Below are 13,734 nucleotides of genomic sequence, written 5' to 3'. Positions count from 1 at the left end.
GCTTACCCCTATCTTCTTGCAAAGTTCTTGATCATTGGATAAGGACCGCTCACCATCTAAAATAGAAGATTTCCATAACACCCAGCGTGCCTGCATTTGTTTTTCATATTTTCTGCAAAACGTCCTCCTAAAATTCTGTGATTTTTGGTTTCACTAATTTTCATTTGCCACGTAGAATGAATATATACTGCACAAAACATATGCTATGCTGTTGTATTATGAGTTTCCCAAATATGATCTGAATAGAACAGAAATTGCTTTTGGGTGTTTCAGTCACATAAGTTGTGTGAAGCTACTAATTTGGTTGCCAGTGTAATCGTTTTTTTCCAGAATAAGAGGGTGATTTAAAAGAGGGTATTAATGGGCCATGCGACGAAAACGGCTTATGTTCAACCACCTTTTTCTCACATCCTTTAGAGATTAGAGGACAGAGATTTTGCTGACTGATTTGCCAACTGTAAAGCCTCTGCTCACCCTGCCAGGCAGAGGGAATCATTATGGCTGGCACCTGCCAGCGTACATGGCGCTTGAGGCGATGTCCTCTTTTGAGCATCATCTCCACCACTATGACTAGTTTGCATTTTTCTTGTCCTGAACACTTGTGTGCACTAAGGTGGTGCCAGTCAGATAAAATATAAAAATTGCTGACAATCCTGACGCAATGTCCCTGTGTGCTTTTAAAAAGTTTCTTAAGAAAAGCCAATCCGCCCCACTTTGAGGGTCTCTCTTTGGGAGGGAAAAAAGCGCTGGCAGTTTCACCATGTCCGGCAGATCAGTCTGCACCATTTATTTCCGCCAAAATACCTGCCACCTTCAAAAATAATTTTACTTTGTGATGGGGGCCTGGCCTTGAAGGGGTAGGTCTGGAGTGGTGAGTCATACAGGCGCAGCTGGGGCACAGTGGAGGCACTGACAAGGGGGCCGGCTGATTCCTGATGGCATGCTCCCGTGGGCCCGGGCGGGCTGATCTGCCAATGCGGAGAAGATGCACACGAGGCCTAGCCCGGTCCCGGAGGGGCCCCGATCTGGGCTTGATGGTGCCCATTGGGGGAGGACAGAGCCCCACCCCCCCTTCTGCCCTTATTGATGTTGGGAGCGGTGCTGCGGAAGAACGGGGAGCCTGCCCGTTGCCAAAAGAGACTTGTGGCAGTGCCGTGGGCATGTGGTGGGGGCCACTCGGCTATGCAGCAGCCTTCCTGATCCCCAGGCCAGAGGAGGATACAAGATGAGCGGCAGAGAGCGGTGGTGACTCATAAAGGCGGTGGGGGCCGGGGAGGCGGTCGAATGGGCGGGAGCGCCTGGACTGGCAGAGGGCAAATGACCAGGTGAGCGTTGCCCTACACAGATGCACCAGATGAGAGGCTGTAGAACTGCGATAGGAAACCCTGAGGCCGCGGGAAGCCGCCTGATGTAGTGGTCACCTGCCAACCCAATCCCCCCGCAAAGATGCGTCGGCAAGCGGGCGGCCAATATTGGTGGCAAGCCGCCGCCTCCTCTTTGTTTCTAAATGGAAGAGGCAGTGAGTATCCGAGACAGGGGCCTGGACCTAGACCACATTTATCGCTATTACCCCCACAACTGGGTACGAGAGTTGCCACCACTAGCTGGGAGAGTGATAGAGAAGAACAGCAGACCCGCTGGGACCTTGTTCGCAGCCATGCTTCTTTGCCACACCTGGCCATGCTGTCCTGTAGCCAGAGGCGCTAGGGTCAGAATGACGTTCACTGTCATGTTGGGGTCCCTCTTGGCAGCTACAGCACACATGACTACCAAAGGCAGACAAAGAGCTAAATCCCAAGGACAGCAACAGGTGAGCAGGATGGATCAGTCAGATGCGAGGGACACTATCCCTGTCGGGGATCCTCAGCATGCCACACTACAAACCACCCTGGATAAGATTTTGGGGGCAATTGAAGATACTAAAACAACACTCCAGTGCGAAATTGGCCAGATCGCAGTTGAATTGGGCCTGCTGAGAGCTGACCACCAGAAATTAGTTGATAGGGTTCGGAACACTGAAACTGCACTAGCGGACCTGAACCCATCCCACCCCACCAAGACATGAAAGCCCAACTAGCGCAATTGACTGATCACGTCCACCGGCTGGAGCACAGGGCTGATGATGCAGAAGACCATAACCAATGGAACAATGTGCATATTATTGGCCTCCCGGAGGGTACTGAGGGGACCAACAAGGTGTCCTACCTGGAACAGTGGATGAAGATGGAGGTAGCACCGGCTCAGCTCACTCCTTTTTTTGCGTTGGAATGAGCGCACTGAGTGCCGGTTAGACCACTGGCCACAGGCCGCCCACCCCATACAGTGGTGGCAAAACTGCTGCATTACAGAGACAGATGTGTTGCTGCAGCACGCAAGGGATGCTGGACCTTTCAAGGTGGGCAGTGGTCTGGTGACCCTGTTTCTGGACTTTACTGCTGAGGTCCATGCCCAACGGGCCTCATACACGGAAGTGAAGCGAGCAGTCCGAGAGGACGGCATTCAATATTCGCTCCTATTTCCCGCCACACTAAGGGTAATGTTGAAAGGCCATACACACTTCTATCAAACACCAGAAGAGGCATGGGCCTGGCTGGAGATGTACAAGGCAGGAACAGATGGCACCGTTCTAACAGTGAAAGAGATCCGGCGAGGGCACAGGAGGTACAGAGGGCCACAAGACGGTTCCCGGCAGCAACCAGGCCTACCCCAGCACAGGACGAGTTGGACAGGAGGGCGGCCCTGAGAGCAGCGACAACACTGCAGCGTACAAAACTGACAGGTGACTCCAGCAGGGAAAATATCGATCGGCAGACGCCTTCCTGTGACTCGCACCACACGGACGAGGTCCCAGTAGTGACTCCCCAATTTGGATGAATTAGTATGATCCAGCCTCCACCACCATAGACTCTGTAAGAGGCCCTTAATGGAGGCCTCTCTTAAATCATCGGGATGAGACAGCTATGCCTTCCCCCTGATTCTTGCCAGAACACCTAGCTGCTGGCAAGATTGCTACTTGACTTGTTTCAACTGTTAAGTTTATGCTTCATGGTTTGGGCATCTGGCAGTTGCAGGTTTGCCCTGGGATGTGGGAGCTGGGTCCTGTTATTGAACTTTCAGTTCATGCCTGTGGGGTTGAATATCGTTGAACCAATGGAGACCCAAATGGGCAGTAGGAGGGTATGGCTGGCACTGGAGGGCCTCTGTTTGGGGTACATATGCCCCTCACTGACCACAGTTTACCATTATGACTGAATACAAACTAGTGACAGGGAATATCCGAGGAATGGGGACCATTGCTAGATGCCGTAAGATCCTAGCATATCTTAAGAGGAAAGGGGTCCACATAGCGCTACTTCAAGAAACACACATTACTGCGCGTGAGGTAGACCGTCTGCGGCGAGGTGGAGGGGCCAGATATAAACCACCACATATTCTGCATTTTGCATGGGGTATATTGATATGGGTGAGGGCGGGGGTCCCTTTCGAAGCTGAACCACAGACGTAGACCAAGAAGGCCAATATGTACTGGTGAAGGGTAGATTACATGGGAGGCATGTGACACTGGAATGTATTTATGTGCCCCACTAGGACCAGGTCCCTTTTTAACATGTCCTTTCGGGCCAAATGGCCACATGTGGGGACACTGCATGGGACTGTGGGGATTCGACAGTCCCTAGAGTGAGATCTTTCCCGACTAGAAAAGGAGATTTCTGAATGGGACAATAAACAAGGTTCAAGCCAGGGGGTGCAACAATGGCTGCTTCGTACACATGAGGCATACAATGAGTCCCTGGAAAGACTATGATGTCACAACTACCAGAGGTATCTGCCTCAGTACATAAAGAAGGGGGTAAATCTGGCAGAGTGCTTGCCTGGCTGGTCTGCCCAGGGAGTGAGAACGCCCCAGTCACTAGTCTGCGAATGGCAGATGGGACGTGTGAGTACTCCCCTTCAGGTATCAATGCCGCATTTAAAACCTATTATATATATCCCTCTACCGGCAGCCAGAGGACGTCCTGCCACTGATGTTGGAGCATCACTTCTGTGCACTACCGTTGCAATCTCTTGGACCGGAAGCAGGGGACCCCCTGGATAAGCCGAATATGCTGGATGAGGTCAAGGCAGCCATTAAACAGCTGAAAAAACACCGGGTACGGACGGGCTTCCTATGGAGTTCTATATGTCATTTGTGGGCATCCTAGAACCCAAACTAGTTGAGTTGAATACCTTAGCGTATGCAAAAGGCATAACTCCAGAGATAATAAGGGAGGCACTGGTGGTCCCCTTGCCCAAAACTAAATCTAAAGTGGTTTTGGTGACTGATTTCCAGCTATTATCCATGCTGAATTGCGACTTCAAGATATCGAGCAAGATTATGGCTAATCGACTGCTCCCCACATCTCTCTGCTAATACATGACAACCAAAATGGTTTCTTAACTGCATGCATCACCTCCTTTAACCTTAGACATCTGCACTTGCACGTCCCCCAGGACCTGCAGCACCCCAGCTCTTTGCTCCTATCTGTCGATTTGGAGAAAGCATTTGACTCACTGAGGTGGGACTATCTGTGAGTGGTGATGATCCATATGGAATTAGACAAACGATGTGTGCGATGGGTTGAGTTACTGTATAGTTCTCCAGTGGCAAGGGTGCAGACCGGCAGGACGATATCTGAGGTACCAGGAGGGTTGCCCCCTTTTCCCCTTCTGTTTGCTATAGCTATTGAGCCTCTCGCGGCGCAGTCCCGCAGGCAAGGCCATGACCAAAGGGTGATGAGGAGTGATACTAACCATGTTATCTCATTGTACGTGGATGACTTATTAATCTACCTGTGAGATGGGGCAACGGGGATCACCTGGGCCTTACAAATACTTGAGGAGTTTGGGGGCCCCTCCGGCCTAAAGTTGAATAGTAAATAAATGTGTGTTCCCACTGCTCGCAGATCCACCCTATCCCAACACTTGCCTCTCCCCCGATGTTCTCTGGTCCCCCGCACATTTAAATACTTGGGGATACAAATATTCCATGACCTCGGTGACCTTCGAGATGGAAACCTGGGTAAAGCACTTAGATCTCTGAAATCCTACGTAACATTCTGGCGCTCCCTTAGTCTTCCTCTGATGGCTCAGGTGTCATTATCTGAAATGATTGTGCTACCCCGCTTATTATAATTTTTTATTAACCTTCCAGTGTCCATTCTGGTGCGCTGGTTCAAGGACCTTGATGCCTTCCTTAGGGAATTACTCTGAGATAGCGGTCGGCAGCAGAGGTCCTTATCCACACTTCGTCGCCCTACCGACGAAGACGGGCTGGGGGTGCCGGACTACCAGGCAGCCCAGCTACAGTGGTTTGTGAAATGGCTGGCGGGCAGTAATCTCTCGGACCTACGTACAAGACCTGGGAAGATTAGTGGTGAACTACTATTGGCTAAAATACTTGACTCCAGGGTTCCAGTCCCGGCCATGGGTGCCCTCCTGATGGTGGGCCTGACCTGCTGGAGACAGGGCCTGAGGTGCACAGGTATAGGAGTCCCACACGTGCCCGAGCTGCCGTTGGTGGGTGTACCTCATGGCGTACCAGTTCGGTTTATCACGGCATGCCAGATGAAGCCCTGGACGGAAGTGGGAGTGGTGACATTGGGAGATTGCTTTCGGGCTTGTGTTCTAATCTGATTCAGAGACCTGACTGTCGAGACCGGCTTGCCAGTAGTGCAGTTCCTTACCTACTGTGCGCTGGCACACGCTCTGTGGGCCTGTGGAACATGGTGAACGCACAACGTGCACAGAGAGCTTCAGCTCCTAGTGTCAATGGGTGAAGGTTCCCACTTAGTCACCTGGCTCTTTAGAGCCCTAAACGAACTGAAAAGTCATTGCAAGCGTTAAGAACCAGATGGGAGGTGACACTGGGAAAGGACATAAAGATTCCGAGTGGCAGAGAGTTCTGGCTTACCTCTTATGGTTTCTCGTAACTTGCGGTTTCAATACCTCCAATACGAATACATCCACAGGATGTAGTTAACACTACACAGACTCAGAACAATATACGGAGGGGAATCAAGGGGATGCCCTAGATGCAACGCTCCGGACCCAGACTTTGACCACATGACATGGGAGTGCCCTGGTGTACAGCAGTTCTGGCTCAAGGTTCTGGGAATACTAGGGGACACTTTGAAGAGGCCGTTGACGACTGGCCCCTCTCTCTGTCTGTTAGGATTATTCCCTATACCAACTTCTAAGAGGGTTGGCAAAAGATTTCTACACCTGGACTTGGTGTGGGCCAGATGCAGGATAGCTATGGCCTGGAAATAGTCTGTGGGCCCGATACTATAGGACTGGAGGCGAGATGTGACGAAGTGGGCACAGGCAGAGACACGTGCATTGAGGAGGGAGGAGGCACAGGGTGCATATGCGCCCCATTGCCTCTATGTGGTCTGAGGTGCTGGGGGTGTGGGAGTCAGGGGAGCAAGACAAGGACAGAGAGACAGAAGCTATAGTGCGTGCACCCTAGATACACCCAGTCCCGACCCCTGAGCAGATGGGACCCAAAGAGAGGGACACACCTAACAGACACCTTACAGGTGCATATTTGCGTGATCGGCAGCCGCGACAGATGTGTGGTGCCCACCTGTTGTGCGTTGCTGCTATGTGTGCTACCTGTGCGCAGGGACTCTGTATACCCATCACACCCAGCTAGCCTTGGCACCCCCTACTATTAGGGATTACTATGCCATGAAGCAATAGCTCCTCAATCTGGAAGCTTCCCCTCTAACACAATTTACCATATGAACTCCTGCAAGGATAGGAACCACAGGCGCTCTGTTTAGAGTTTTGTTTAAAGTTTTGATTTGTATAGATGGGACAATGTTGTCTATTTGATCTCTGATATGGCATCCTCCCTGTTATGATGTATGGGTGTATACATGTTATAGGATTGGTCCTGAATCATTGCCCTCTCCTGCTACGGGCGTGACGCCACTGCAGTACCTGCCGGGAGACAATAATGCTGATTATATGTGTGAAACTAGTACTACACCATATGAATATTGACCATGAGATGTAGTATTTTTGAAAATGCCAGTAAACAAAGTTTTTAAAAAATGGATGTCGCCTGCCTAGAGCCTCTATGAGCTAAAAACTCACACTTAGACGGTGTGCCCAGCACACTTTGGGCCATATGTACGAAAGCTTTTTCCCATAGACACAGAATGGGTAAAATCCTATTGTACATCTGGCCCTTTATGCCACTGTGTAATGTCACCTGGGGACTGTGTGAAGAGAACTGATATTATGTGTCACACGGTGGCACATTGTGAATTGGTACTTCTGAAAGTAGCTCCCAATAAGTAGCAAGAAGTCACTTCATTGAGAAAAAAAACCAATGGGCAATCCTAATTGTGGTGGTGCTGCAGGCAGATGGGATGTGGGATGGCCCACCTCAACCACAGCTGTCTGCCAGTGCCCACCAAACGTTTGATGAGAACCTATGTACTTTTGAAAATGTTCTCAGATGCTACAATTTCCCATTACAGGTTTCTTCTCGTGCTGATTTGCTTAATCTTCAGTGTGCTGTCTACAATAGAACATTATTCTGAGTTTGCGACAGGGACTCTCTTCTGGATGGTGAGTTTACCTTCTTAACTATATTTACTTTCTTTATTTGCAAATCTTGTAGTGCGACGAAAACATAAAATGAGAGCAGTGGATTGTGGTTTAAAAGTTTGCATTTTAATCTTGAGAGACTTAATGACACATTGAATGCCATTTTTAATAAATATATTTTTGCTGTGCTTAGAAATGCATTTCATATTGGGAGAACGTTAAATTAAAGGAGTAAATATTCTAATATTGTAATTTTAAGTTTAGCTAACAGGGTTGTTCAGGATTTATTTTATATAGTTGTTGTTAACCATTTTAAGCTATATCTGCATGTTGTTCCTACTACTCATGTGCCCCTCATTAAGTCGTCCATGTGGTATTGCTGCATCTTCTGTGGTGTTCCAGTGCATGCTATCTGGTGCAGACCAATACCTGGCCTTACCAGAGCTCTATCTGGTGCATGACAGGGGAGTCTGAATAGGTAAGGTACCTACTAGCAGTTGGTGGATAACAGAGAACAGTTATAGGTGGTCGACACTGTGGCTGTTCTTTAACTCATATATTTAATAAAGTAATTGCATCAGCTGCTAGAATAATAGAATTTTGGGGGGTGCTTCAAATGTGGTTCATATAGTCAGGAAAAGTGTATAAAATGTGGGACAATAGGTTATTTTAGTGCAGTGATTCTTCAAAATGTTCCACTAAAGTTAATGTAGTGAATAAATGTGAAAAAGTCACCCTTTTAGCATGTTCACCCCAATGTTTCTAACTGATACTGATGTTAACTGACCGTGACTGCGCCCTGGCCTCCGCTTAACAGGCCCAGTGCTCTGAATAAAAGGTATATGATCCAATGTTATAATTCCAATTGGCAACAACAGACCCATGTACGTTCCTAGTCCATAATAGGGCAAGGGGGACTCAAACTACCTAGAAATCCCCAGTATATAATATGGCAGGGTCGCTTTAGGCCCAGAAGATTTCCTGCACTGGAGCATGCACTGCTGTGAGCCTGACATCATTTTTAAGGGCCACCCTGCTTTGCATACTCTTTAGAAAGTAAAATGTATGCAAATTTGAGTTTGGAATTAAAGGAACTTTCAAAGTGATAATCTCCCTTATTTGTACATACTTCACCCCACAGGTCTCCCCTAGATGCCCTGGGGGTGGGTGCAATGTATCTAGAAGCAGGGACATTACAAAAGATGTTTTATATGCCCGGGTGAGGGAAAAAGTATTGCTAGGAATCTGCTCAAAATCGCACGAAAGGACTTAAATGAATGGTAATGATAAATTCAACAACTTCCCATTGTTGAATTTTTCATGACTAATTCAGAAAAATATGTTTTAAGACTTTCTTTTCTGTAAGCTAAATACCAGCCTGCTAATGGTCTCTCCTGATTGGTCAGCCCTAACAGGATTAGCAAGGCTGCACTGAGCAGAGGTTATCTGATGGGGGAGGTTGGCAGATGCTGAGCCCAGGCCAGGAAGGGGGGTAGGGTAAATCAAGCTGAGGTTTCAAAAGGAAGCCAGTCAGAAAGCAATGTAACCAGGCCTGCCCTCTCACTCTTTATCCCACAGATAGATAGTGGGCTTAGGAAAGGAATTTGCAGATGTCCAAAGGGGGAGTTAATAGAAATGATCTACACCAGTGGGTTGGTTTAGCTAGGTCTTGCGCCTCAGTAGAAATTCCTCCATCTGGAATGTTGAAGTGCAGTGTTTTATGGGACAAGAAGATGCCACACTTTGGAGGAAGTTGTCATGTTTTTGGATGGCACCCTGCAGCCCACTGGACAAGGATGCCCACTGAGTGTCTCTCAAGATGACTGAATTAAAGTAGCTGATCTGCATTGAAACTAAGATCTGCTGCCTGGACCCACAAGAAGAAGAAGGTTGGCCCTGCTGGAACCCTGGTCTGCAACCCAGAGGACTCCATACTGAGTGATTGCTCCTGTTGCATACTGGAACAACAGCCCAAAGGACTTTGCTTTGCTTTTAAAGGACTAAGTAGTGGGCTCCCTGAAAGCAACAGGTTAAAAGAGCTTCCTTGCACCACTTTCCTCAAAAGTCCCCAGCCTGGACTATGTCCAGTGGACTTGCAAGGATTTGGTCAGGTGCATTGTGGGAATTGAAGTCCCAAACTTCCAAGGACCATCTCAGGGCTCTTAGGCTCTTGGATTTGTGTTTTGGATGCTTTGAGACCAAAGGAGAACTTCTGGAAAAAGCTCCATAAGTTGACCAACTCGCAGTTGTGAGTCAGGCCGACTACTTCAACAGCGACCTGACCACGATTTCAAGTTCGTCCCGGTGAAAGCTCCGGAGCTCCAGACTTCCAGGATTTGACCAGGGCCCCGCAGAACAGCAGTCCAATGATGTTGCATCAAAATTAGCCGGCTGAGGAGGACCTCACGACATTGAGAGGGAAAAGCTTCAGAAACGTTTCTAAGTACGAATGTAAAATTTTGACCGAGGTCTCCCACTCAGTGTATATGAGCAGGGCTCCATCGCAGTCATCCTCAAACTTTGACTTGGTCCCGGACAAGTGCAATAAGATGTCCCCAGTTGGCGCTATTGATTTCTAAGCACTAGAAAGCACATTTTTTAATTTGATCTTTAAAAATTCATAACTCCGGTTCCCTATGTTGAATTTTTGTTGTTGTGGTGTCATTTTAAAGAAAAAATATTTACTAGTTTTATAAATTGGTGTGTTGTGTCTTACTTATTTACTGTATTAGTCTATTCAGTGCTTTACATACCTGTTTCCTAAGTTACGCCTGACTACTCGTTGCCAAGCTTTCAGAGGTTGGGCCAGGGGTTACTTTGTGAGACCTTGGATAGACCTAACACTGCTTGGGGGGATTATTGCTAGTGGTAGGTATGTACTTACCTCCACCAGTAAACAGCCTTCAACAATGAACCCCCAAGAGATTCATGGTGTGAGGAATGGCATGAACAATTTAGTTCTGTGTGTAAGTGTGCATGAAGGTGATGCACCAATCTCCAAGGATCCTATTGAGGATTTCTATGTTGGGGGGATAAATGTTTCTTTATTGACAGATTCTGGTTCCAAGATCACAATTATTTCATGTGAGACCTTTGATTAGAAGGGAGTTTGTCTAAATCTAGTTCCACCCGACATATAACCTCAGGGTATAATGGTACCAAATTGATCTTCAACTTTTATTTATCGCTATTGAATTGAGGGGGGGGATGGTTTGCATAAAGTTAATGTTGAGCTGGTGGGACTAGACATTCTTGGGTGGCATTAACAAGGATGTTTGATTATTAATTTATAATTATCAGGTAATTCTCAACAAATATTGTGTCTGGGTGACATTGTGGAGAAGGATATGCAGAATAAAACCAATAATATCATCAATCTTTTGAATTCTTATGATAAGATATTTCAAAAGGTGTTAGGAGAATCGAAAGTTTTTGAGCATGTCATCAAAGTCAAGGATGGTTTCGAACCTGTGAAGCACAAGTGTGTAGCTTAGAGTGTACGAAGTGAATTGTCTGAATTGTTGGAAAAATGTGTAGGGATGGGGTCAGAGAACCTTCTTAAATCATCACTATAACTTTTGCCTATAGTATTTCCATGCAGGCAAAACAAAGGACTAAGGATGTGCTTTCTTACTTAGCCTTAACAAGGCTATATAGGTTGATGACTATTCATTACAAAAGATTGATGATATGGTGATGACTCTATGGAGCTAGGGTGTAAGGAAATGCCTCCTTGGCATGGTTACCCCCTGACTTTTTGCCTTTGCTGATGCTATGTTTGGATTTGAAAGTGTGCTGAGGCCTGCTAACCAGGCCCCAGCACCAGTGTTCTTTCCCTAACCTGTACTTTTGTTTTACACAATTGGCACACCCTGGCATCCAGGTAAGTCCCTTGTAACTGGTACCCCTGGTACCAAGGGCCCTGATGCCAGGGAAGGTCTCTAAGGGCTGCAACATAGCTTATGCCACCCTGGGGACCCCTCACTCAGCACAGACACACTGCTTGCCAGCTTGTGTGTGCTGGTGAGGACAAAACGAGTAAGTCGACATGGCACTCCCCTCAGGGTGCCATGCCAACCTCACACTGCCTATGCAGTATAGATAAGTCACCCCTCTAGCAGGCCTTACAGCCCTAAGGCAGGGTGCACTGTACCATAGGTGAGGGCACCAGTGCATGAGCACTGTGCCCCTACAGTGTCTAAGCAAAACCTTAGACATTGTAAGTGCAGGGTAGCCATAAGAGTATATGGTCTGGGAGTCTGTCAAACACGAACTCCACAGCATCATAATGGCTACACTGAAAACTGGGAAGTTTGGTATCAAACTTCTCAGCACCATAAATGCCCACTGATGCCAGTGTACCTTTTATTGGGAAATACACCCCAGAGGGCACCTTAGAGGTGCCCCCTGAAACCTTAACCAACTACCTGTGTAGGCTGACTGGTTTTAGCAGCCTGCCACACTCGAGACATGTTGCTGGCCACATGGGGAGAGTGCCTTTGTCACTCTGTGGCTAGTAACAAAGCCTGCACTGGGTGGAGATGCTATCACCGCCCCTTGCAGGAGCTGTAACACCTGGCGGTGAGCCTCAAAGGCTCACCCCCTTTGTTCCAGCGCCACAGGGCATTCCAGCTAGTGGAATTGCCCGCCCCCTCCGGCCACGGCCCCACTTTTGGCGGCAAGGCCGGAGGAAATAATGAGAAAAATAAGGAGGAGTCTCTGGCCAGTCAGGACAGCCCCTAAGGTGTACTGAGCTGAAGTGACTCTAACTTTTAGAAATCCTCCATCTTGCAGATGGAGGTTTCCCCCAATAGGGATAGGAGTGTGACCCCCTCCCCTTGGGAGGAGGCACAAAGAGGGTGTACCCACCCTCAGGGCTAGTAGCCATTGGCTACTAACCCCCCAGACCTAAACACGCCCTTAAATTTAGTATTTAAGGGCTCCCCTGAACCTAAGAATTTAGATTCCTGCAACTTACGAAGAAGAGGACTGCTGAGCTGAAAAACCCCTGCAGAGAAGAAGAAGACACCAACTGCTTTGGCCCCAGCCCTACCGGCCTGTCTCCCTCCTTCAGAAAAAAACTGCTCCAGCGACGCTTTCCCTGGGACCAGCGACCTCTGAATCCTCAGAGGACTGCCCTGCTTCCAAAAGACCAAGAAACTCCCGAGAACAGCGGCCCTGTTCAACAAAGACTGCAACTTTGTTTCCAGAGGAGCAGATTTAAAGACCCCTGCAATCCCCGCAAGAAGCGTGAGACTTGCAACACTGCACCCGGCGACCCTGACTCGACTGGTGGAGAACCAACACTTCAGGGAGGACCCTCCGGCGACTCCGAGACTGTGAGTAACCAAAGTTGTCCCCCCTGAGCCCCCACAGCGACGCCTGCAGAGGGAATCCCGAGGCTCCCCCTGACCGCGACTGCCTGACTCTAAAATCCCGATGGCTGGAAAAGACCCTGCACCCGCAGCCCCCAGCACCTGAAGGACCGGAACTCCAGTGCAGGAGTGACCCCCAGGAGGCCCTCTCCCTTGCCCAGGTGGTGGCTACCCCGAGGAGCCCCCCCGTTGCCTGCCTGCATCGCTGAAAAGACCCCTTGGTCTCCCATTGAAACCTATTGAAAACCCGACGCATGTTTGCACACTGCACCCGGCCGCCCCAGTGCCGCTGAGGGTGTACTTTTTGTGTGAGCTTGTGTCCCACCCCGGTGCCCTACAAACCCCCCCTGGTCTGCCCTCCGAAGACGCAGGTACTTACCTGCTGGCAGACTGGAACCGGGGCACCCCCTTCTCCATTGAAGCCTATGTGTTTTGGGCACCACTTTGAACTCTGCACCTGACCGGCCCTGAGCTGCTGGTGTGGTGACTTTGGGGTTGCGCTGAACCCCCAACGGTGGACTACCTTGGACCCCAATTTGAACCCCGTAGGTGGTTTACTTACCTGCAAGAACTAACATTACTTTACCTCCCCCAGGAACTGTGAAAATTGCACTGTGTCCACTTTTAAAGTAGCTATATGTGTTTTATGTAAAAAGTATATATGCTATTGTGATTATTCAAAGTTCCTAAAGTACTTACCTGCAATACCTTTCAAATGAGATATTACATGTAGAATTTGAACCTGTGGTTCTTAAAATAA

At 48.5% G+C, this 13,734-nt stretch overlaps 1 protein-coding gene across 1 annotated transcript in view; it reads left to right on the top strand.

The window, feature by feature from the left end:
* The window catches only part of LOC138287148 (potassium voltage-gated channel subfamily KQT member 1-like), a 750,297-nt gene that overhangs the window by 273,210 nt on the left and 463,353 nt on the right, over positions 1–13,734 (top strand). The window contains exon 2 of the mRNA XM_069227507.1: positions 7,530–7,620. Coding sequence (XP_069083608.1) covers positions 7,530–7,620 — 91 coding nt within the window. The remainder of the gene's footprint in view (positions 1–7,529; positions 7,621–13,734) is intronic.

This window comes from Pleurodeles waltl, chromosome 4_1, assembly GCF_031143425.1.
Source record: "Pleurodeles waltl isolate 20211129_DDA chromosome 4_1, aPleWal1.hap1.20221129, whole genome shotgun sequence".
Classification (NCBI taxonomy): Eukaryota; Metazoa; Chordata; class Amphibia; order Caudata; family Salamandridae; genus Pleurodeles; species Pleurodeles waltl.
This window is presented reverse-complemented; position numbering and strand designations above follow the sequence as displayed.